This window comes from Theropithecus gelada, chromosome 6, assembly GCF_003255815.1.
Source record: "Theropithecus gelada isolate Dixy chromosome 6, Tgel_1.0, whole genome shotgun sequence".
Taxonomy (NCBI): domain Eukaryota; kingdom Metazoa; phylum Chordata; class Mammalia; order Primates; family Cercopithecidae; genus Theropithecus; species Theropithecus gelada.
In genome coordinates this window covers 173,450,573-173,475,073 of record NC_037673.1, presented here as the reverse complement: position 1 = coordinate 173,475,073, position 24,501 = coordinate 173,450,573, and the positions used below count along the sequence as shown (strand labels likewise).

Sequence of the window (24,501 nt, the reverse complement as noted above, 5' to 3'; positions counted from 1 at the left end):
GAGGCCAAAGCAGGAGCATCATTTGAGCCCAGTAGTTGAAGACCAGCCTGGGCAGCATAGCCAGAAACGTGTCTCTACAAAAAAAAACACAAAAATTAGACAAGTGTGGTGGCATGTACCTGTACTCCCAGCTACTCAGGATGTTGAGATAGAAGGATTGCTTGAGCCCAGGAGTTCGAGGCTGCAGTGAGCTACAACTGCACCACTGTATTCCAGCCCGGGTGACAAAGAGACCCAGTATCATTAAAAACATATGTAGGCCGGGCGCAGTGGCTCACGCCTTTAATCCCAGCACTTTGGGAGGCCGAGGTGGGCGGATCATGAGGTCAGGAGTTCGAGACCATCCTGGCTAACATGGTGAAACCCCATCTCTACTAAAAATACAAAAAAAAATTAGCCAGGTGCAGTGGTGGGCACCTGCAGTCCCTGCTACTCAGGAGGCTGAGGCAGGAGAATGGCATGAACCTGGGAGGCAGAGCTTGCAGTGAGCCCAGATCACGCCACTGCACTCCAGCCTGGGCGACAGAGCAAGACTCCATCTCAAAAAAAAAAAAAAAAAAAAGTATATGGGCAAAGGACTTATAATATGATGCAGCAATTATGCAAAACACTATAGAGGTTCATCAAATTAGAAGTAGGCCAGGTGCAGTGGCTCACACCTATAATCCCAACACTTTGGGAGGCCGAAGCAGGAGAATCACTTAAGGTCAGGAATTTGAGACCAGCCTGGCCAACATGGCAAAACCACTGTAATCCCAGCTACTTGGGAGGCTGAGGCACAAGAATTGCTTGAACCCAGGAGGCAGAGGTTGCATTGAGTTGAGATCACATCAGTATACTCCAGCCTGGGTGACAGAGCGAGACCCTTGTCTCAAAATAAATAAATAAATAAAAGTAGAATTCCCCTATGTTCCACCAATGCCATTCTAGGTATTTATCCAAAAGAATTGAAAACCACTGGGTGCAGTTGCTCATGCCTGTAAACCCAGCACTTTGGGAGCCCGAGGTGGGCAGATCACCTGAGGTCAGGAATTCGAGACCAGCCTGGCCAACGTGGTGAAACCCCGTCTCCACTAAAAATACAAAATTAGCCATGTGTGGTGGCGTATGCCTTTAATCCCAGCTACTTGAAAGGCTGAGGCAGAATTGCTTGAGGCCAGGAGGCAGAGGTTACAGTGAGCTGAGATTGTGCCATTGCACTCCAGCCTGGGCAACAAGAGTGAAACTCCATCTCCAAAAACAAAGAAAAAAAAGAAAGAAAACCAGATCTCGAGGAGATACCTGCATATCCATGTTCACTGTAGCATTATTCACAATAGTCAAGATATGGAAGCAACCAAAATGTCCAACAAGCAATGAATTGATAAAGAAAAGATGCTTTTGTATGAAAAAGAAAAAGTATGTTGGAATATTATTCAGAAGTAAAAGAAGGTTATCGGCAGGGCATGGTGGCTCATGCCTATAATCCCAGCACTTTGGGAGGCCAAGGCGGGTGGATCACGAGGTCAGGAGATCGAGACCATCCTGGGGAACATGGTGACACCCTGTCTCTACTAAAAATACAAAACAAATTAACCGGGTGTTGTGGCATGTGCCTGTAGTCCCAGCTACTCAGGAGGCTGAGGCAGGAGAATCGCTTGAACCCACGAGGCAGAGGCTGCAGTGAGCTGAGATCACACCACTGCACTCCAGCATGGGCGACAGAGTGAGACTCTGTCTTTAAAAAAAAAAAAAAAAAGGTGATCCCGTCATGTGCTACAACATGGATGAACCTTGAGAACATTATGCTAAGTGAAATAAGCCTATCACAAAACAACAAATACTGCATGACTCCACTTACATGAGATATCTAAAGTAATGAAATTCACAGAAGCAGAAAGAATGTTAGTTGTCATGGACTGAACAGAGGAGAAAATCAGGAGTTGTTGTTCAACGGGTATAGAGTCTCAGTCAAGCAAAATGAAAACGTTCTGGAGATCTGCTGTTGTACATGGTACATGATTCATGACACTATAATACACACTTAAATACTGATTTTTTGTTTATTTTGAAATGGAGTCTCGCTCTGTCTCCCAGATTGGAGTGCAGTGGTGCAATCCCAGTTCACTGCAACTTCCATCTCAACTTCCACTGCAACTTCCATTCCAATTCAAGTGATTCTCCTACCTCAGCCTCCCGAGTGGCTGGGATTACAGGAGCGCGTCACCACGCCCAGCTAATTTTTCTATTTTTAGTAGAGATGGGGTTTTGCCATGTTGGCCAGGCTGGTCTTAAACTCCTGACCTCAGGTGATCCATCAGCCTTGCCTCCCAGTGCTGGGATTACAGGTGTGAGCCACCGCACCTGGCCGTAAACACAGTTAAAAGAGTAAATTTCACTCTAGCCTGGGCAACAGAATCAGACCCTGTCTCAAAAAAAAAACAAAAACAAAAAAAAGAAGGTATGTTTAGGTTACATGCTTTTTAACCATAATTTTAGAAAAAAAAACAGAAGAACTGATACCTACTACAAGAGGGATGAACCAGAAAACATTAAACTAAGTAAGGGAAACCAGACCCAAAAGAAGCACATATTGTATGATTCCATTTCTATGAAATGTACACAACAGACAAATCTACAGATAGGTAAAAACTGAAGGCAGATTGATAAGAGTTCAGTGCTTCTGTCTGGGATGATGCAAATATTCCATAATTGATTGCACTGATTGTTGCACAACTCTGTGACTATACTACAAACCACTCAATTAAAAACGTTAAAAGGTGAATTTTATGATATGAGAACTGTATTTTCAATAAAGCTGTTAGAAAAAATTCTATTATGATACACAATTTCAAGAATCTTATGTTAACGGATATTGCTGTAAAGAAAAAATATATTTGTATATACATATATACACACACTGCTTTATCCTCAACTATATTGTGTGACGTTAATATCTTAAAAGATTTCTGTTTTCCATCTGCCGCTAGGTACAACACTTGGGTACTTCTGGTATTTTTATTTGTTCATAATCCTCATTCCAATAGGGATTTAAGACACCTAAGACCTTCAAATAAGTACTGTAGAATACTTGGCAGTTTTTTCAAAAGCACATATGCTTCATTGAATTGTCCACACAACAGAAGGACCTATCTTAGGTAGTGGTCAAAGAAAACCTAACATCCAGCCAGACGCGGTGGCTCATGCCTATAATCCCAGCACTTTTGGCGGGCGGATCACTTGAGTTCAGGAGTTCAAGACCAGCCTGGCCAATGTGGTGAACCCTCATCTCTACTAAAAATACAGAAATTACCAGGTATGGTGGAGGATGCCTAAAGAAAAGAAAAAGGAAAAAAAAAAACCCTACCATCCGATAGAGCCTATTTGCTTTCTACAACCTAACAACTGGATTTAAATCCTAGGAGCCTCTCAATTACTTGCAATTACATACTGAGTCCCAAAAAGCTTGGAGATTTTAAAAGGTAAGAAATGGGGAAGAGGTCAGGCATGGTGGCTCATGCCTGTAATTCCAGCACTTTAGGAAGCAGAGGCTGGCGGATGGCGTGAACTCAGGAGTTTGAGACCAGCCTGGGCAATACAGTAAGACCCAGTCTCAAAAGAAAAAAAATTAAAAAAAAAAAAAAAAAGAGAGAGAGAGAGGGAAAGACAGAAAGAGACAGAGAGAGAGAGAGAGAAAGAGAAAGAGAGAAAGAAAGAAAGAAAAAGAAGAAAAGAAAAAAGAAAAGAAAAGAAAGAGAAAGAAAAACATAATAGAGATTTACTTGAAAAGGTTGGGGAAAAGGCTTCTGGTAAAGCTTAACTTTTGAATACATATGGAAATCTCATCTTCAAAATTCAGACCTTTCTACATAAAACTCCTTCTTCATTAAAGTGATGATTCTTGCCCCCCAGTTTATACTTCACTTTATCATTACAACAGACCAATTTCAGAAGGGCAATGTTTATCAGCACTTTCTCCAATTTCTTTTTATCACATTTAGATGTCCTTACCTGGTTCAGGGAGCTCAGCCTGTGGTGTCAAACTGGGAATTCCTGGCTCCTTTTCCATGTCACCAATGCTGGCACTGGATTTATCACAAACATTTAACCGTGGCCCAACTGAATCTAAGCAATCAGCATGCTTTTGATCTGTCAGTGGTTCCTCAAGTATGCTTGCTGAAGAAGTTCTATGCTCTGGAAACTCATCCCGCCCCTCCTGCACAGGGTCACTAGGAAGTAAGGCCCCAAAGGCACACTCAGAGTTTTCTTTCTCTTTAAATCTGTTCATGCGCTTACGAGGTTTAGTGCGCCTTTGGTTTAAACGCTGCCACCGCTTTTTAGGCACCACTTGATTTACACCATTGAGTTCATCATTCTCACTGTTCATTACAGAGTCCAGCTCTGGGCCTTTTCCGTTTTCAAAAGAGGGTCCTTTTTCAGAAATTTTACCAGGATCAGATTGCTTAACCTTGTTATCAAAATGCACATCAGAAAAATGATCACCATCTTCACTTGTTAAGTGGCCCATTATCTGAAGGGGTTCCTCTTTACTAGGATCTTCTGCCCCACCTCTCAATGAACCTCCATGTTCTCGGTCTCCCTGCAGTGCAGCATCAAGAGTCACACTTGAAAGCTGATTCAGTTTTCTTTTGCGCTCGGTCTTTAATGCTTTACGATTCACTGTGTTCTTTACCACTTGGGCTGAAAAAGCATCTCGCAATTTGGATGAAGGCTTTGATCTTCCACAGTTGCGCCTAGTAACACAGTTTGAACGACTTTTACCAGAAGCAGGGAGATCTCTTTTGTCGGACACTAAGCCAGGTAGCGAAGCAGACAATTCCCCAGACAATGCAGAGTCACCTCCACTAGGGCTAAGATTGGCGGAGTTCTGAGTGCCATCTCCCTTTTTCTCTGAATTGTGTGTGGAGCCTCCTGAAACCAAAACCTTAGAGACTCCTACAGGACTATTAGTAGAACAGTCCCCACGACCAGGACTCCGGTAAGAGACCAGGTTTTGAGCAGTCATCAACCGCTGCTCCTTTGTCTTACTATCATGCATATCTTTCAACATCATTAGCAATGTACTGAATTTGTAGTCTGGTTCAATAGGTATGTGATTCTGACTAGGAGAAGAGAAAAGTAATGGTTTTGATGGCTTTGATGTTCCAGAGTCACTGACATCCTCACCTAAGGATCTGTAAGAGAGTTCCTTCAACTCGGATAAAACATGTTTCACCACTGCAGTTTCTATGTCACTTGAATCCCTGGTTTTCTCATGCATATTGTTCAGTAGTTTTAGACCATCCACTTTCCCACTTTTAGAAATGCTGGCCAAAGGAGAGCCTTTGGTATCAGAAGAGCAGCATTTCAAACTGTACTCATCATTTGTAACTGGGGGTTCTACCATAACTGGATTTTCTTTGTGTTTGCACTTTATACTTCGGAACTTGGGCTGTTTGCTTTTCGAATGTAATAGAGCTTGATTCACTGCCCCACCCTTTATTAGTGAGTTCTCACTGGATATGCTTGATGACATGTTGAATTTTGGAGAGAGATCGTCACTTGTAAAATCTGATCGGGGTTTGTGAACAAGAGTAGATGCCTTCAGGTCAGAGAGATTAACCTGAGACGTCTCAGTTCCAGGTTCTGCACTCTTAGTACAACCCATTAAGTGGTCTGTATGTGAGTTACTAATGAGAGGCTTCTGTTTTGCTTTTACCCTAGTGTTTGTGGCAGCAAACCTAGAATACTTTATCTTTTCATTTTTCTGCATAGATAACATGTTCTCTGTTCTATCAAAAGCATCTGTAATTTCAAGGACACTGTTATCAGACTCTGAGCTGTGTTCTATGGGATCCAGGTCACTGCTTCCATCATCAGAAGTGGTACAGATACTAATGGAATCACTTCGCTTTTCCTCATCACCTGCTCCAATATAGCAGAGCTTCACTTTTGAACCACACACCAAACTTCGTTGGGGTTTATTCTTCTCTCGAGAACACTTGGAGATCAAAGCACCCTCAGGTAAGCCCAATAAAGCGTCACCATTTGAAGTCTCAAATTCTTTCTTTGCAGTGTTTTTTCCACAGGAAGAAAACAGAAAACTTCCTGGGGCAGTGTTGGACCCTGTGAGGCTATTTGCTATCCTGGAAAGTTCATTAGAGGCCTGTGTGTCAGATATATCCCCAGAGATAAAGTTTAGGCCAAGGTTCTCTGGAATCTTTCCCCTCCGTTCATCTTTATGTGCTTCAAATTGTATGTGGCCCTTTTTCACACTAGTCCTTTTTGGATTATCAGAGCTCTTTCTGGCTCGAGATTTAGCACAAGGCTTTTCCTTCTCATCTGCAGAATGTTCAGAATCAAAAGCCAGTGATTTCAAGCAGCCATTAAGCAACAGGTCATGTTCTGACTCAGGATCATTTGTGCAGTCCTCGAACGGCATATCTTCCTCACTGTCCAACTTGATTGAACCAGGAATACATTTTCGGTTCTTTGACCCCTTGGGAACATCATACTGTTCTGCAAGTCCAACACTGGCTTCCCATTTACTCAAAATTTTCTGAGGAACCTTAAATTTAAAGGAGAAAAAGAATTATCACTTATCAAAGAAATGGGTGGGGGAAAGGGAGATGAAATCAGAAGCTTTTTTTTTTTTTTTGAGACAGAGTCTTGCTCTGTCACCCAGGCTGGAGTGCAGTGGCACAATCTTCACTCACCGCAACCTCTGCTTCCCAGGTTCAAGTGATTTTCCTGCCTCAGCCTCTCAAGTAGCTGGAATTAAGGCTCCCGCCACCACACCCAGCTAATCTTTTGTAGTTTCAGTACAGTCGGGGTTTCACCATGTTGGCCAGGCTGGTCTCAAACTCCTGACCTGAAGTGATCTGCTCACCTCAGCCTCCCAGAGTGCTGGGATTACAGGTATGAGCCACCATGCCTGGCCTGAAATCAGAAGCTTTTCCAAACCTGTCGGGCCTCCTACTTTTATGGAACTAGCCAGGTAGTTAGCACCTGAGCTCAAGCAGCATCTGAATCATCCTAATGAAGCTTCCTCAATAATACTTCTACTAATAAGATTATGTCATTAGAGTAAGAACTGATCTCACAAAACAGTCTACCCTCCCTGCATTTATAAGCACAAAGGAGAACACAGACTAAAACTGGTAACATTACATTTCTAAATTAAAGAATACTCGGCTGGGTATGTGGCTTACGCCTGTAATCCCAGTATTTTCGGAGGCTGAGGAGGACGGATCACCTGAGGTCAGGAGTTCAAGACAAGCCTGGCCAATGTTGCCAAACCCCATCTCTACTAAAAATAAAAAATTTAGCCAGATGTGGTGGCAGACACCTATACTCCCAGCTACTGTGGAGGCTGAGGCAGGAGAATCACTAGCACCCGGGAGTTGGAGGTCACACCATTGCACTCCAGCATGGGCAACAGAGCAAGACTTCATCTCAAAAAATTAATTAACTAATTAATTAACAAATATGAAGGCCAAACATATGTTCAGTTGCATCCAAAAGAAAGTAGGGAGGCTAAGACACGAGAATCATTTGTACCCAGTAGGTGGAGGTTGTAGTGAGCTGAGATCATGCCACTGTACTCCAGCCTGGGTGACAGAGCAAGACTCCGTCTCAAAAAGAAAAAAGAAAAAGCAAGAAAAAAAAAAGAAAAGAAAGCAAAAGGTTAAAGAAGATGAATATAGAAAAAACAGGATGAGAGGAATCAGCAGGTTTGATCCACCTCCTTACGTGACTTGAAATTTGAAATTCTAGTTATCACTAGCCACCTGGCTAATCAATCATCGACTATAAATGTTAAATATAACCTGGATTATAACCAACCCGTCTCCTAGGCTTCCTCATGTAATCCAGAGTGATGACACTGATGACACATGGGTACTGCATTATCTTTTCTTCATACCTCACAGCGTGAAAATATTGAGACTCTGAAATACAGCTAATTTTTCATACTCTTCTTTTCTTCCTTACGTCCACACAATAGGCGTTAGTCAAGATTCTAACTACCACATAGTGTTCACAAATACTTTAATATTTGTGAAGGGGATGTTCTGCAGAGCAAGTAAACATTAAGGTCATTGCTGGGGACGGTGGCTCACAGCTGTACTCCCAGGACTTTAAGAGGCTGAGGCAGGTGGATTACATGAGCTCTGGAGTTCAAGACCAACCTGGGTAACACAACGAGACCCTGTCTCTACTAAAAATACACACACACACACACAGACACACACACACAAACTAGCGGGACATGGTGCATGCATATGGTCCCACCTACTCAGTAGGCTGAGGTAGGAGGATCACTTGGGCCCAGGAGGTGAAGGTTGCAGTGAGCCAAAATCGTGCCACTGCACTCCAGCCTGGATGACAGAGCAAGATCCTGTCTCAAATTTAAAAAAATAAAATAAATAAATAAAAGCCTGGGAGAAGTGGCTCACACCTTTAATCCCAGCACTCTGGGAGGCTATGGCAAGAGGATGCCTTCAGTCCAGCTGGGAAACACAGGGAGACCCCCTCTCCTAAATAAATAAATAAGTAAATAAATAAATAAATAGGCTGGGTGCAGTGGCTCACGTCTGTAATCCCAGCACTTTGGGAGGCTGAGGCAGGCAGATCACAAGGTCAGGAGATCGAGACCATCCTGGCTAACACAGTGAAACCCCGTCTATACTAAAAAATAAAAAATTAGCCAGGCATGGTGGCGGACACCTGTAGTACCAGCTACTCGGGAGGCTGAGGCAGGAGAATGGCATGAACCTGGGAGGCAGAGCTTGCAGTGAGCTGAGATCATGCCACTGCTCTCCAGCCTGGACAACAGAGTGAGGCTCTGTCTCTAAATAAATAAATAAATAAAAATAATGAGGGTAACGCGGCTGGGCACAGTGGCTCACGTCTGTAATCCCAGCACTCTGAAAGGCCAAAGTTGGGGCAGGGGGGCGAGGGGTGGTCACCTGAGGTTAGGAGGTTGAGACCAGCCTGGCCAACATGGTGAAACCCTGTCTCTACTAAAAATACAAAAATTAAGGCCGGGCGCGGTGGCTCAAGCCTGTAATCCCAGCACTTTGGGAGGCCGAGGCGGGTGGATCACGAGGTCAGGAGATCGAGACCATCCTGGCTAACATGGTGAAACCCCGTCTCTACTAAAAATACAAAAAACTAGCCGGGCGTGGTGGCGGGCGCCTGTAGTCCCAGCTACTCGGAGGCTGAGGCAGGAGAATGGCGTGAACCTGGGAGGCGGAGCTTGCAGTGAGCCGAGATCGCGCCACTGCACTCCAGCCTGGGTGACACAGCACGAGACTCCGTCTCAAAATAAATAAATAAATAAATAAATAAATAAAAATAAAAATACAAAAATTAGCAGGGCATGGTGATGCACGCCTGTAATCTCAGCTACTTGGGAGGCTGAAGCAGGAGAATTGGTTGAACCCAGGAGGCAGAGGTTGTAGTGAGCCAAAATCATGCCACTGCATTCCAGCCGGGGCAATAGAGTAAGACTCCATCTCAAAAAAAAAAAAAAAAAAAAAAAAATTAGGGTAATTAGAGGAGTAGCCTTCTCTTACAAAGAAAGGATCAAACCGACAATTTGGTGTGTGTGTGTGTGTGTGTATATATATATATATAATTTTTTTTTTAAAATTTTTAAACACAGAAACACATATCCACTAATGTTCATGATTGAGACCAGAGTAAATCAATTTTCCAGAACCTGAAAGTCCCAATAAACACCTCTGAAAAGATTGGTAACTCTACATACCTACAGACTTAACAAAAAAACTGATACATCCCCATCAGCAACCAGCTGAAATATCTGAAAGGAAGCCATTAACCTCTTTCATCCTAACAACACATACTAATTGTTTCTAAAGCATCAATCGTATGTCATATTAAATATTTTATACTTATTTCTAATGTTTACAACAGTTCTATAAGGTGTAAGTTATTGTACTAGCTTTAGACATGAAGACACCAAGTCTTTGAGAACTCAAGTCTTAAGTGGCAGACCCTGAATATGAACTCTAAATTATCCTAATTATGATTTTTAAAAATAGTCTACAAGTATTGCCAGCATGGTATCTCATGCCTGTAATCCCATCACTTTGGGAAACCAACATGAGAGGATTAAATCCAGGAGTTCAAGACCAGCCTGGCCAACATGGTAAAATCCCGTCTCTGCTAAAAATACAAAAATTAGCCACGTGTGGTGGCATACACTTGTAATCCCCAACTATTTGGGAGGCTGAGGCATAAGAATCGCTCGAACCCAGGAGGCAGAGGTTGCAGTGAGCCAAGATTGTACCAGTGTAGTCTGGCCTGGGTGACAGAGCAAGACTCTGTTTAAAAATTAATAATAGGCCGGGTGCAGTGGCTCACGCCTGTAATTCCACCACTTTGGGAGGCCAAGACGGGTGGATCATGAGATCAGGAGATCGAGATCATCCTGGCTGACGTGGTGAAACCCCGTCTCTACTAAAAATACTTTAAAAATTAGCCGGGCATGGTGGCAGGCGCCTGTAGTCCCAGCTACTCGGGAGGCTGAGGCAGGAGAATGGCGTGAACCCGGGAGGCGGAGCTTGCAGTGAGTAGAGATCACGCCACTGCACTCCAGCCTGGGAGACAGAGCGAGACTCCGTCTCATAAATAAATAAATAAATAAATAAATAAATAAAAATAAAAATTAGCCACTGTAGTTGTACATATCTGTAGTCCCAGCTACCCGGGAGACTGAGGCAGGAGAATGGCTCGAGCCTGGGAGGTCACTGCTGCAGTAAAAGATGACTGTGCCACAGCAGTCTAGCATGAACAACATAGAGAGAACCCCGCATCGAAGACTAATAATAATAAATAAAAGTATTTAGACGCAGGGGAGTATAAAACACCAAACTAAGAACTATTATTTCTCCTTCTAGAATTGAATATAAAAGACTATCAAATCTTAGAGACAAACAGTAGAATGGTGGTGACAGGGGATGGGAGAAGGACAAATGGGGAATTACTGTTTAACAGGTTAAAGAGTTTCAAATTTATAAGATGAAAATAATTATGAGATGTTTGCACACCATTATGAATGTATTTAAAACCATTAACTGTACATTTAAAAGTGTTTAAGATAGTAATTTTTATACTATATATATTTTAACACAATAAAAAAACTGGAGGAAAAAAAGAGTATTAAAATAAGCTTGTATTTTTCTAAGCCAAATTTAACATAAAACATCAAGCAAAAGAAAAAAAGCCACAATACTGATGGTTGAAATATAATTAGAGTAGAAACTTTAGACTTAAGCACTGACAAACATAAAAAAGAAAATTATTAAAAACCTTATTGTTCTCGGTGGACACAGTGGCTCACGCCTATAATCCCAGCACTTTGGAAGGCTGAGGCGAGTTGATCACTTGAGGTCAGGAGTTCAGGACCAGCCTGGCCAATATGGCAAAAGCCTGTCTCTACTAAAAATACAAAAATTAGCAGGGCGTGGTGGCGGGCACCTGTAATCCCAGCTACTCAGGAGGCTAAGGCACAAGAATGGCTCAAACCTGGGAGCCGGAAGTTGCAGTGAGCCAAGAGCATGCCACTGCACTTCAGCCTAGGTGACCGAGTGAGACTCTGTCTCCAAAAACAAACAAACAAAAAACTGTATTATTCTCATTAATAGAAATAATTAGTCCAAGGGGCAAGAAGCAGAATATTTCATTTTAATGATCACTTTCTTCATGCATAAAATATAACAAAAGAATGGTCATGCTATGTCATAATTTTCACTACTCTGAGTGACAACAGTAAAGACAACTAAAATAATTTATTAAAAAATTGAGTATAAATATGTCACAAGCTAGCCTCAGCCCACTGTATCTGCTCCCTAGCTATTTTCTCACAGATATTCTACTACCAAAGGAAATAACTTACATTTCAAAAATATAACGCTTTTTCCTTGCCTCCTCTTTGGTAACTGTCAAGTCGATAATTATTTTTAAAAGGCCGGGCCAGGTGCGGTGGCTCACACCTGTAATCCCAGCACTTTGGGAGGCTAAGGCAGGCAGGCTGCTTGAGCTCAGGAGTTCAAAACCAACCTGGCCAACATGGCAAAATCCTGCCTCTAATAAAAATACAAAAGTTAGCCAGGCGTGGTGGTGCTCGCTTATAATCCCAGCTACTCAAGAGGCTGAAGCACAAGAATCACTTGAATCTGGGAGGCAGAGGTTGCAGTGAGCAAAGATTGCGCCACTGCACCCCAACCTGGGAAACAGAGCAAGGCTCTGTCTCGAAAATAAATAAAAGGTTATTTTCTTTCTTTTTCTTACTTGCTTCTGTCACTCAATAAAAAGCCTTTTTCTTTTCCTACCTTATGCCTATATCCTTTTTCTTTCTGTTTCCCTCTTCTCCTAAGGACAGGTAGCTCTTCGAATTGATGCCTGCCTTCAAACATGACGATTGCTTTTCCAGCCACCCAGGCTCTCTCAGAAGGATCTCCAAAAGCCTCCACGTAGTACTGCCGATAGGGCCTCCGGTTGGAAACTAAGGGTAAGAGAACCAGAATCATTAATCAAAGAAATTACTTCTCATAATTAAGACAATAGCCACATCATTGCTGCCAGAGAAGACTGTTTGGAAACAACTAACATGCCCACTGAACTAGATAATCTGGAGTAGATCATACTCAAGGAAAATTTTAAGTATTCTATATGTGTTGCAAGAAAATACACAGGAGGTTATGAAAGAATCAGTAGTCTAGTCTGATGATGTCGTATAGCTTCAAAACCAGTTAAATGTAGATTAACTACAAAGAAGAAATCAAGACAGTAGACAGGTAAGTCTCTTTCACTATCAGTCTATAATTTCATTGTTCCAAAAATACAGAAGACATGTGATAAGCCCACAGCAACAAAAATATCAAAAAACAACAACAACAACAAGAAAACATGAAAAACACTAGGCTAAAATAAAAAGAGGAAGAAATGTTTCAGCAAAGCAACATGTATGATCTGTTAACATTTATAGTGTAGTTACTCATAGACAAGCACCACACAAGGTGCTTTGCATGGATTCCTCCCCACAACCACACCCCCAAAATAATGTATGGCTTTGATATTTTAGATATAGTAAGTTTAATAACTTCAGAGAGAACAAGTGCATGGTCAAACACTGGTTTTGCAAAGAAAGTCAAATATGGTATTTCAAATTAGGGAAATTTTAAAAGAAAAAGGAAAGCCTACCAGTAATAAAACCAAAAATAAATCCAGTTTAGCCTATAATTTCTTGGTTGTCTAAAGTTCTATACATACAATTAAAAATATGAAAATATAAATCCTATATAGAAAGGATTATAATTAAAGTCATCTAGTATATGTTATCTTCCACACATTTACAATTTTATTAGCAACTTCTATTACATTAAAAAGTGTCACAAAAGAAAGAGATGACAACACATGTTTAACAATTTGTCACTTTTAATAAAAGGAAATAAAAATCATTTCATATGAAAATTCACTTTAACTCACATCTAATTCCCTTGTAACAACCACATCTTGTTTCAAAACACAGAAAAGAATCCAAATAACCTTTGGAAGAATTATGGAATGACTACTTCCTTCAGAATGAAAAATGAAAAATGAAAAAAGAAAGACAAAGGAAGGAAGGGATTTATAAACTGAACTGTCAACGGTAACTTCTGGTTTCAAAAGTGTACACATGGTAGTTTTTCTATAAAAACATAGCTTAATAATAAAACTAAAACTTAGTTAAATTTTGTGTTGTCGGCCGGGCGCGGTGGCTCAAGCCTGTAATCCCAGCACTTTGGGAGGCCGAGGCGGGCGGATCACGAAGTCAGGAGATCGAGACCATCCTGGCTAATAGGGTGAAACCCCGTCTCTACTAAAAATACAAAAAACTAGCCAGGCGAGGTGGTGGACGCCTGTAGTCCCAGCTACTCGGGAGGCTGAGGCAGGAGAATGGCGTAAACCCGGGAGGCGGAGCTTGCAGTGAGCTGAGATCCGGCCACTGCACTCCAGCCTGGGCGACAGAGTGAGACTCCGTCTCAAAAAAAAAAAAAAAATTTGTGTTGTCTCGTTCATTTTAAAAACAAACTCCAAAAAAAAAAAAATGAACTCCTTATTTCCCACCTACTGAATTAAATCCTTCAATAAAAATCACCCACAGGAACTGGAACTGGTTAATACACACATGTGTGTACCTACATAGAGGTTCTTAAAGTCAATTTGAGAAATAAATCACTCTCCCATGAATCAATACATTGAATTGGCCAGGTGCAGGGGCTCACACCTATAATCCCAACACTTTGGGAGGCAGAAGCGGGAGGATTGCTTGAGCCCAGGAGTTCAAGACCAGCCTGGGAAACATAGCAAGACCCTATCTCTACTAAAAATTAAAAAATTAGCTGAGCATGGTGGCATGTGCCTGTAGTCCCACCTTCTTGGGAGGCTGAGAAGGGAGGATCACTTCATCCTAAAAAGTCAAGAATACAGTGAGCCATGATCACGCCACTGCACTCCACCCTGGGCAGTACAGCAAGACCTTGTCTTAGAAATAAATAAATAAATAAATTCAATTAACAGATAAGAACTTCTGATGTGCCAGTAACATGAGAAAGAGAAAAAAGAACTCACTGTCTGACGGGTAAGTCATATATAAACAGATGACAATACAAAAGGCATGACAACTACAAAAATAAACACTCATTTCTTAAAAAAAAAAAAAAATTAAGTGGGAGGAGACAAATGAAATACTTGAATAACTTATTTTTTTTTTTTTTTTTGAGACAGAGTTTCGCTCTTGTTGCCCAGTCTGGAGTGCTATGGCACGATCTTGGCTCACTGCAACCTCTGCCTCCCGGGTTCACGCGATTCTCCTGCCTCAACCCCCCAAGTAGCCAGAATCACAGCCATGCGCCACCACGCCCGGCTAATTTTTTGTATTTTTAGTAAAGACAGGGTTTCTCCATGTTGGTTAGGCTGATGTCAAACTCCTGACCTCAGGTGATCCGCCCGCCTTGGCCTCCCAAAGTGCTGGGATTACTTACAGGTGTGAGCCACCACACCAGACTGAACAACTTTTAAAGTAAACAGTTTGGCCAGGTGGGATGGCTCATGTCTATAAACCCAACACTTTGGGAGGCTGAGGCAGGCGGATCACCTGAGGGCAGGAGTTCGAGACTGGCCTGGCCAACATGGTCAAACTCTGTCTCTACTAAAAATACAAAAAGTAGCCAGGCGTGGTGCAACATGCCTGCAATCCAAGTTACTAGAGAGACTGAGGCATGAGAATCGCTTGAACTCGGCAGGCAGGGTTTGTAGTGAACTGAGATCGCACCACTGCACTCTAGCCTGGTCAACAGAGTGAGACTCCATCTCAAACAAACAAACAAAAAAGTAAACACTTAAAGATAGAATGAAAGATAGAATTATAGTATGAGAGCATAGAACCCTCAAAGGCATGAATGAATAAAACAAAACAAAACTACAGAACACTGTATCATAAACTGCAAGAAAAGGGAAACTAATCAAGGTTGGGCAGCAACCAGACTTGTAAGAGTTTGCGTGGCATGTTATGACCTTAGCCATTGCAGCTTCGACTTTTAGCCGGGCCCAGTGGCTCACACCTGTAATCCCAGCACTTCAGGAGGTTGAGGCAGGTGGATCACCTGAGGTCAGGAGTTCGAGACCAGCTTGACCAACATGGTGAAACCCTGTCTCTACTAAATACAAGAAATTAGCCAGGCGTGGTGGTGCACGCCTGTAATCCCAGCTACTTGGGAGGCTGAGGCAGGAGAATCGCTTGAACCCGAGAGGCAGAGGTTGCAGTGAGCTGAGATCGCGCCATTGCACTCTAGCCTGGGCAACAAGAGTGAAATTCTGTCTCACACACACCCCCCAAAACCTTTAGCCATTATCCTGTAGGCAATGAGGAGTCTCATTTAAAAGGTTCAGTTTTTCATCTTAGAAATATGAATATCCTTGACCTATAAACAATACAATAAGAGGAAATAAGACTCAATAGACCAGCATCACCAAAGTAGTGTGGCCCTGAGATGACTAGAACTTTAAGGCAGTGGCAATGAGATGAACAAAATTTGAAAGATGTTTTTAAAAACACAAGTGAAGGCCAGGCACAGTAGCTCACGCCTGTAATCCCAGCACTTTGGAGGCCGAGGCGGGCGGATCACGAGATCAGGAGATTGAGACCATCCTGGTTAACACAGTGAAACCCCGTTAGCCGGGCATGGTGGCGGGCGCCACCAGCTATTTGGGAGGCTGAGGCAGGAGAATGGCGTGAACCCAGGAGGTAGAGCTTGCAGTGAGCCAAGATCGTGCCACTGCACTCCAATCTGAGGAAGAGCGAGACTCTGTCTCAAAAAAAAAACAAAAAAACAAAAAAACCCCACAATTGAAAAAGACTTAAATAACTAAAAAGTCACATAGGCCGGGCGCAGTGGCTCACACCTGTAATCCCAGCACTTTAGGAGGCTGAGGTGGGCGGATCATGAGGTCAGGAGATCAAGACCATCCTGGCTAACACGGTGAAACTCCGTCTCTACTAAAAATACAAAAAATTAGCGGGGCGTGGTGGCGGGCGCCTGTAGTCCCAGCTACTCAGGAGGCTGAGGCAGGAGAATGGCGTAAACCCAGGAGGCGGAGCTTGCAGTGAGCTGAGATCGTGCCACTGCACTTCAGCCTGGGCGACAGAGCAAGACTCTGTATCAAAAAAAAAAAAAAAAAAGTCACATAAAACAGATCATTAGCCAGTCTGGTCAATATGTTGAAACCCCGTCTCTACTAAAAATACAAAAATTAGCCGGGCATGGTGGCGCACGCCTGTAGTCCCAGCTACTTGGGAGTATCAGGCAGAAGAATCGCTTGAACCCAGGAGGCAGAGGTTGCAGTGAGCCGAGATCCTGCTACTGCACTCCAGCCTGGGAGACAGAGCAACACTCTGTCTCCAAAAAACAAAAGAAAAACAAACAAACGAACAAAAAAACAGATGCTTAGGTTGGGCGCAGTGGCTCATACCTATAATCCCAGCACTTTGGGAGGTGGATCACCTGAGGTCAGGAGTTCGTGACCAGCCTGGCCAACACGGCGAAACCCCATCTCTACTAAAAATACAAAAATTAGTGCCAGGCGTGGTGGTACGTGCCTGTAATCCCAACTGAGGCAAGAGAATCACTAGGAGACAGAAGTTGCAATGGGCCAAGATCGCGCCTCATTGCACTCCAGCCTGAGCAACAAGAGTTAAACTCCATCCAAAAAAAAAAAAAAAGAATACAAAAACAACAGATACTTACACAATGTTTATAGAAACATTGTTCAGAATGGCCAAAAGGAAACAACCCAAATGTTCTCTGATGGATGAATGGAAAAACAAAATGTGATACTTACAATACAATGAAGTATTATGTAGCCTTTAAAAAAATTAAGAGAGAGAGGGCCGGGCGCGGTGGCTCAAGCCTGTAATCCCAGCACTTTGGGAGGCCGAGATGGGTGGATCACGAGGTCAGGAGATCAAGACCATCCTGGCTAACAGGGTGAAACCCCGTCTCTACTAAAAAAAAAATACAAAAAACCAGCTGGGCGAGGTGGCGGGCGCCTGTAGTCCCAGCTACTCCGGAGGCTGAGGCAGGAGAATGGCATGAACCTGGGAGGCGGAGCTTGCAGTGAGCTGAGATCCGGCCACTGCACTCCAGCCTGGGCAACAGAGCGAGACTCTGTCTCAGAAAAAAAAAAAAAAAATTAAGAGAGAGAAATTCCGAAACATACTATAGCACAGATGAACCTAGAAAACATTATGGTAAGTGAAGTAAGGGGTCAATAGGACAAATGTCTGATTCTAGTTATATGTGGTATCTAAAATAGTCAAATTTATAGAGGAAAAAAAAAAAAACAGAACAGACAGTGGTTACCAAGGGCTAGGGTGATGTTGGTAAATGGGTACAGAGTTTCAATTTGGGAGATGAAACAGTCTGGAGATGAAGTGGTAATGGCTACACAACAATGTTAACATACTTAATGCTACTGAACTGCCTATGTGAAACAATGAAAACATTGGGCCAGGTAAGGCGACTCAGGCCTATAGTCCCAGTGCCTTGGGAGGCCGAGGCAGGACAGCACCTTGGGAGGCCGAGGCAGGAGGATCATTTAAGGTCAGGAGTTCAAGAACGGCCTGGCCAACATGGTGAAACCCCATCTCTACTAAAAATACAAAAATTAGCCAGGTGTGGTGGCACAGGCCTATAGTCCCAGCTACTCGAGAGGTTGAGGCAGGAGAATTGCTTGAACCCAGGAGGCAGAGGTTGCAATGAGCTGAGATCCTGCCACAGCCTGGGCAACAGAATGGGATACTATCTCAAAAAACAACAACAACAACAAAAAAATTAAATTTATGCTTTGTCTATTTTTTAAAACTCAAATAACCAATGATGGGGGTATGGGAAAAATCAGAACCAATGCATTCCTAGTGGGAATCTATCCCAATTGTAAGTTGAGGAGCACAACAGATTTGTGGAAAAATTATAAACAAATCACAGATGCTCCATGACATACCCATTATAAGTTGAAAATACTAAGTTGAATATGAAGGCTGGCCAGACGCAATGGCTTCACGCCTATAATCTGAACACTTTCTGAGGCCAAGGCAGGAGGACTGTTTGAGCCCAGGAGTTCAAGACAAGCATGGGCAATACAGGGAGACCCTGTCTGCAAAAAAAATTTTAAAAATTAGCTGGGCATGGTGACGCTTGCCTGTAGTTCCAGCTACTTGGGGGGCTGAGGCGAGAGGATCACATGAGTCCAAGAGGCAGAGGCTGCAGTGAGCTGACATCGTGCCACTACACTCCAGCCTGAGCAACAAAGCAAGACCCTGACTCTAAAAAAAAAAAAAAAAAGAATAATTAGGAAATGTATTTAATACACCTAGCCTACGCTAAACATGCTCAGAACACTTACACTGGTCTACAGTTGTGCAAAATTTCTGACATCAAGCCTATTTTAAAATTAACTGCTGAGTATCTTGTATAATTTATTGAATACTACATTGAAAGTGAAAAACCGAATGGTTCTACAGGTAACTCGAAGTACCATTTCTATTTAATGTGTATCGCTTTCGCACCATTGTAAGGTCAAAAAATTCTAACTCAAATTGGGGACCTACTATATACAAAATATCCAGAATATGCAAATCCACAGAAAGTACATTAGTGGTTGCTTAAGGCAAACACGTATGGGTGTGGGAAAGATGGAGACAGAGGAAGCTAAAGAGTATGGGGTTCCATGTTAGGGTGATGAATGTATTTTCAAATTGATATCCTGGTGAAAACTTCAAGTATGGGGTTGAGTATATAAACCTAAAGACAGGATAAAGACTATCACTGTGGATATGAATTCAGTTTACTGATGACAATTTAAAACTCAGAGTTAATAAAACTGTCATTCCAGACGGATGAAAAAGGATTATTACAGACTAAATATCTGTGTCCTCCTGAAATGCATTATTCTGAAGCCTTGACCCCCCATATGTTGGTGTTTATAGGTGAGGCCTTTGGAGTAATTAGATTTACTAATTTTATACACTAAATATACTAAGAATACTAAATACTATTACTAGATTAGTAATAGATTCCTCATGATGCAGAGGACCTCATGATGCAACTAGCCTTCTTATAAGAAGATGCGAGAGTCAGTACTGTCTCTCTCTGCCAAATAAGGACACAGCAACAAGGTGGTTATCTACAAGTCAGGAAGACAGCCCTCACTTGGGATCTGAATTGGCTAGCACCTTCATCTTGAAACTTCCCTGTCTCTAGAGTCAAAAATAAATTGTTGGCCAGGCACAGTGGTTCACACCTGTAATCTCAGTACTTTGGGAGGCCAAGGCGGGAGGATCACTTAAGGCCAGAAGTTCAAGACCAGTTCATGCATCACAGGGAGATCTACAAAAAATACAAAAATTAGCCGAGTGTTGTGGTGCACACCTGTAGTCCCAGCTACTCAGGTGGCTGAGGTGGAAGGAGCGCTGGAGCCCGGGAGATGGAACTTGCAGTGAGCTGTAATTGTGCCACTGCACTCCAGCCTGAGTGACAGAGCAAGACTCTTTCTCAAAAATAAGAATATTAAAATAAAAAACAAAAAAAATAAAAATAAAAATCCTTCAGAATCCTATATACCTGCAGCATCCTCCCTTCTCTATCTCTGTCTCCATTGCCTCAAATCAGTCCAATCTAACTTCTACAATCAAACCAACAACAATAAAAAAGATTGTTCTTATCCCTAATGGACATTTTATTTGCTCTCTAGGCAACACTCAGCAAAATTGATCACATCGTCCTTCTTAAACTAGAGTGGTCCCAGCTCATGTGCAACTTCATTTTCGATGGTTTCAATTACCTGTGATACAGTACAATAAGCTATTGGGGTTGAAGGTAGGGGACAGATTCCCATAACTTTTATTACAGTATAATTGTTCTGTTTTTTTTTTAATTAATTTATTTATTTTTATTTATTTATTTTTTTGAGACAGAGTCTCGCTCTGCCGCCCAGGCTGGAGTGCAGTGGCACACGGTCTCTGCACACTGCAAGTTCCGCCTCCCGGGTTCACGCCATTCTCCTGCCTCAGCCTCCCAAGTAGCTGGGACTACAGGCGCCCACCACCACGCCCAGCTAACTTTTTGTACTTTTTTTTAGTAGAGACGGGGTTTCACCATGTTAGCCAGGATGGTCGCGATCTCCTGACCTTGTGATCCGTCCACCTCGGCCTCCCAAAGTGCTGGGATTACAGGCGTGAGCCACTGCACCCGACCCTGTTTTATTTTTAATTTTTTTTTTTTTTTTTTTTTTTTTGAGACGGAGTCTCGCACTCTCGTCCAGGCTGGAGTGCAGTGGCGCGATCACGGCTCACTGCAAGCTCTGCCTCCCAGGTTCACGCCATTCTCCTGCCTCAGCCTCCCTAGTAGCTGGTACTACAGGTGCCTGCCACCACGCCCGACTAATTTTTTGTATTTTTAGTAGAGACGAGGTTTCACCATGTTAGCCAGGATGGTCTCAATCTCCTGACCTTGTGATCCACCTGCCTCAGCCTCCCAAATTGCTGGGATTACAGGCGTGAGCCACCACGCCTGGCCTCTGTTTTATTATTAGTTGTTACTGATCTCTTACAATTCCCAATTTATTTTTTATTTACTTCTTCTTCTTACTATTTTAGATGGAATCTTGCTCCATCGCCCAGGTTGGAGTGCAGTGGTATGATCTCGGCTCATTGCAACCTCCACCTCCCAAGTTTAAGCAATCCTCCTGCCTCAGCCTCCCCAGTAGGTGGGATTACAGGCGTCCATCACCACGCCCAGCTAATTTTTAGTAGAGACGGGTTTTCATCATGTTGGCCAGGCTGGCTTTCAACTCCTGACCTCAAGTAATCTGCCCGCCTCAGCTTCCCAAAGTGCTAGGATTACAGGCGTTAGCCACCACAACTGGCCACAATGCCCAATTTATAAATGATACCTTATAATAGGTATGTATGTACAGGAAAAACATTACATATATGGGATTCAGTACTACCCAGTTTCACACATCCACTGAGAATCTTAGAACATATCTCCAGTACATACTACTGTACTCTAGTCACATTCTACTACTTTTCCTCTTCCATCTGTTTCATCTGATTCTTTTTCATCATTCTTTTTCGGCAAGCTCAGTCTCTTCCATATAGATGTCAAATGATGCGTTCCTCAACGTACCTTTTGTCTCATAGTATCTTCTGTCCCAAAAAATCTCACCCATGCCTTGCCCATGGCTCCAACTAATATGAACAAGAATATGTCCTTTCTGAGTTATAGATACTCCAGTGTTCTCTCAGTAAATGACAATCTACACATCCATCCAGTGATGAAACTAAAAACGTGGGAGTCATCCTGTGATACGGAAACCTAAGAACTGAAAGCCTCAGGACTTCATTCTCCCTCACTCAACATTATCCAATGCATTACTACATCACATGCATTTTACCTCCTAATCTGTTTTTATTTTCTATTCACAATTTTCATCACACCATAATACTAATAATGACTTCTTTAACCGTCTCTTTTTACTTATTTGTGGTCCCCCTCTAACACATGTTCAAAAATCCAGCCACAGTGAATTTTTAAAATGAACAGATCAGATCATGGCAGTTCCTGCTAAATACCTTTTAATTATATACATTGTTACTGAGATAAAAATAACAAAAAGTTTTAACAAAGTCAACAAGGCACTGAACATTTTGTCCCATACCTACTTCGCAGCTTCATACTGTGCCACCCCTCCATTACTCTGAGAGCTGCAGATTTCTCAGGGCTGGGGCACATACTAATTGATGTTCCTGGAACCATCTTCTTCTCTCTTCCCTAGTTAACTCCCAACTCATCCCCTCAAGTAACAGATCAGAGATAACTTTATGAGCAAACACCACTGGATGAAAAGTCCAGGTCAGTTATCCCTGTTACATCACTGAACAGGCATCAAAATTATTCCTTGGACACACTTCTCAGTTAAGTAATAATGCATTTGATTATTTTCTGGTGTCTTGTCCCTTATACTAGATTCTAATTTCTCATGACAGCAAGCAGTATTGATGTATGGCCCAATAACGGATCCTAAAACCTAGCCCAGTACTCAATCTATACAAGGTATTTACTATTTGTCAAATAAATAGCATGGACTTAACTAGTGTGCATAAGAAACACTATAAATAGGCTGAGTGCAGTAGCTCCCTCCAGTAATCTCAAGCATTTTGGGAGGCCCAGGTGGGCAGATCGCTTGAGCCTAGGAGTTTCAGACCAGCCTGGGCAACAAGGCAAAACCCTGTCTCTATAAAAAGATTAAAAACTAAGCCAGGCATAGTGGCGAGTGCCTGTAGTCCCAGCTGCTTGGAAGGCATAGGAGGGAAGATTGCTTGACCCTGGGAAGCTATGGTTGCAATGAGTCATGATCACGCCACTGCATTCCAGCCTGGGCAATACAGCGAGACCCTGAATCAAAAGAGAGACGAAGAGAGAGATACACCCTAATGAGTAAGAAACCAGCAGTCATAGGACAGGGAGGTTAGAAAAGGAGCACTAAAATAGTTTTCCAGTAGTAGAATTTAAATATCCAGACAGGTCACTAAGGATAAGGTATCAACAATTTTTTTTAATTAAAGAGAAAGGGTATCATTGTGTTGCCAAGGCTGGTCTCAAACTCCTGGGCTCAAGTGATCCTCCCACCTCGGGCTCCCAAAGTGCTGGGATTATAGGCATGAGCCACTGTGCCTACTCAAGGTATCAAATTTTTAACACACTATTTTTTTCTTTTGAGACAGAGTCTCGGTCTGTCGCCCAGGCTGGTGTGCAGTGGTGTGATTTTGGATCACTTGCAACCTCCGCATCCCGGGCTCAAGCAATTCTTCTGCCTCACCCTCCCCAGTAGCTGGAATTATAGAAGGATGCCAACACACCTGGCTAATTTTTATATTTTTAGTAAACACAGGGTTTCACCATGTTAGCCAGACTGGTCTCAAACTCCTGACCTCAGGTGATCCGCCCGCCTTAGCCTCCCAAAGTGCTGGAATTACAGGTGTGAGCCACTGCGGCCAGCCAAGAAACTAAAATTTATAAAGGTTTTTAGGCACTTCACTATTCAAAATATAAAATCAAATCCAGGAATTCTACTTTGGAGAAACCATCCTTTAAAAAAAAAAAAAAAAGAGGCATGGTGACTTACACATGTAATCCCAGTACTCTGGAAGGCCAAGGTGGGAGGATCCCTTATTAAGCTCAGGATTTTCAAGATCAGCCTGGGCACTATATGCAGACACTATCTCCACGCAAAAAAAAAAAAAAAAAAAAAAGGCCATGTGTGGTGGCACACATCTGTGCTTCCAGCTATTCAGGATGCTGAGGTCAGATGACTGTTTGAGCCCTGGAGATCAAGGCTTCAGTGAGGCGCGGTTATGTCATTACACTCCAGCCTAGGCAACAGAATGAGATTCTGTCTCAGAAAAATAAATAAATAAACGAATAATAAAAATATGAAAAAAATCTCCACAAAGTGGAAAAGGCAAGCTGCAAAATATACAGTGTTCTGTCTGTGATAAAGGAAAGATGTGGAAGATGACTAAGAAGTATATATTTAGTCATGTAAATAAAAATATAATTTACACGAAAAAACATTATATATATATAAAAATATATTAATATCAGCCAGGTGTGCTGGCTCACGCCTGTAATCCAAGCACTTTGGGAGGCCAAGACCAGTGGTTCACTTGAGGTCAGGAGTTTGAGACTAGCCTGGTCAACATGGTGAAACCCCGTCTCTACTAAAATACAAAAATTAGCTGGGCGTGGTGGCACACACCTGTAATCCCAGCTACTCTGGAGTCTGAGGCAGGAGGAGAATCGCTTGAACCCAGGAGGCAGAGGTTGCAGTGAGCCGAAATTGCGCCACTGCACTCCAGTGTAGGTGACAGAGCGAGATTCCGTCTCAAAACAA

General features: G+C 42.6%; 1 protein-coding gene across 4 annotated transcripts in view; it reads right to left on the bottom strand.

Moving 5' to 3' along the window:
• The window catches only part of NSD1 (nuclear receptor binding SET domain protein 1), a 176,466-nt gene that overhangs the window by 86,090 nt on the left and 65,875 nt on the right, over positions 1–24,501 (bottom strand). For all 4 annotated transcript variants that reach the window (XM_025387635.1, XM_025387633.1, XM_025387634.1 and 1 more), the window contains 2 exons: positions 12,339–12,511; positions 3,991–6,547 (listed from right to left, as the gene is read on the bottom strand). In XM_025387635.1, coding sequence (XP_025243420.1) covers positions 3,991–6,547; positions 12,339–12,511 — 2,730 coding nt within the window. The remainder of the gene's footprint in view (positions 1–3,990; positions 6,548–12,338; positions 12,512–24,501) is intronic.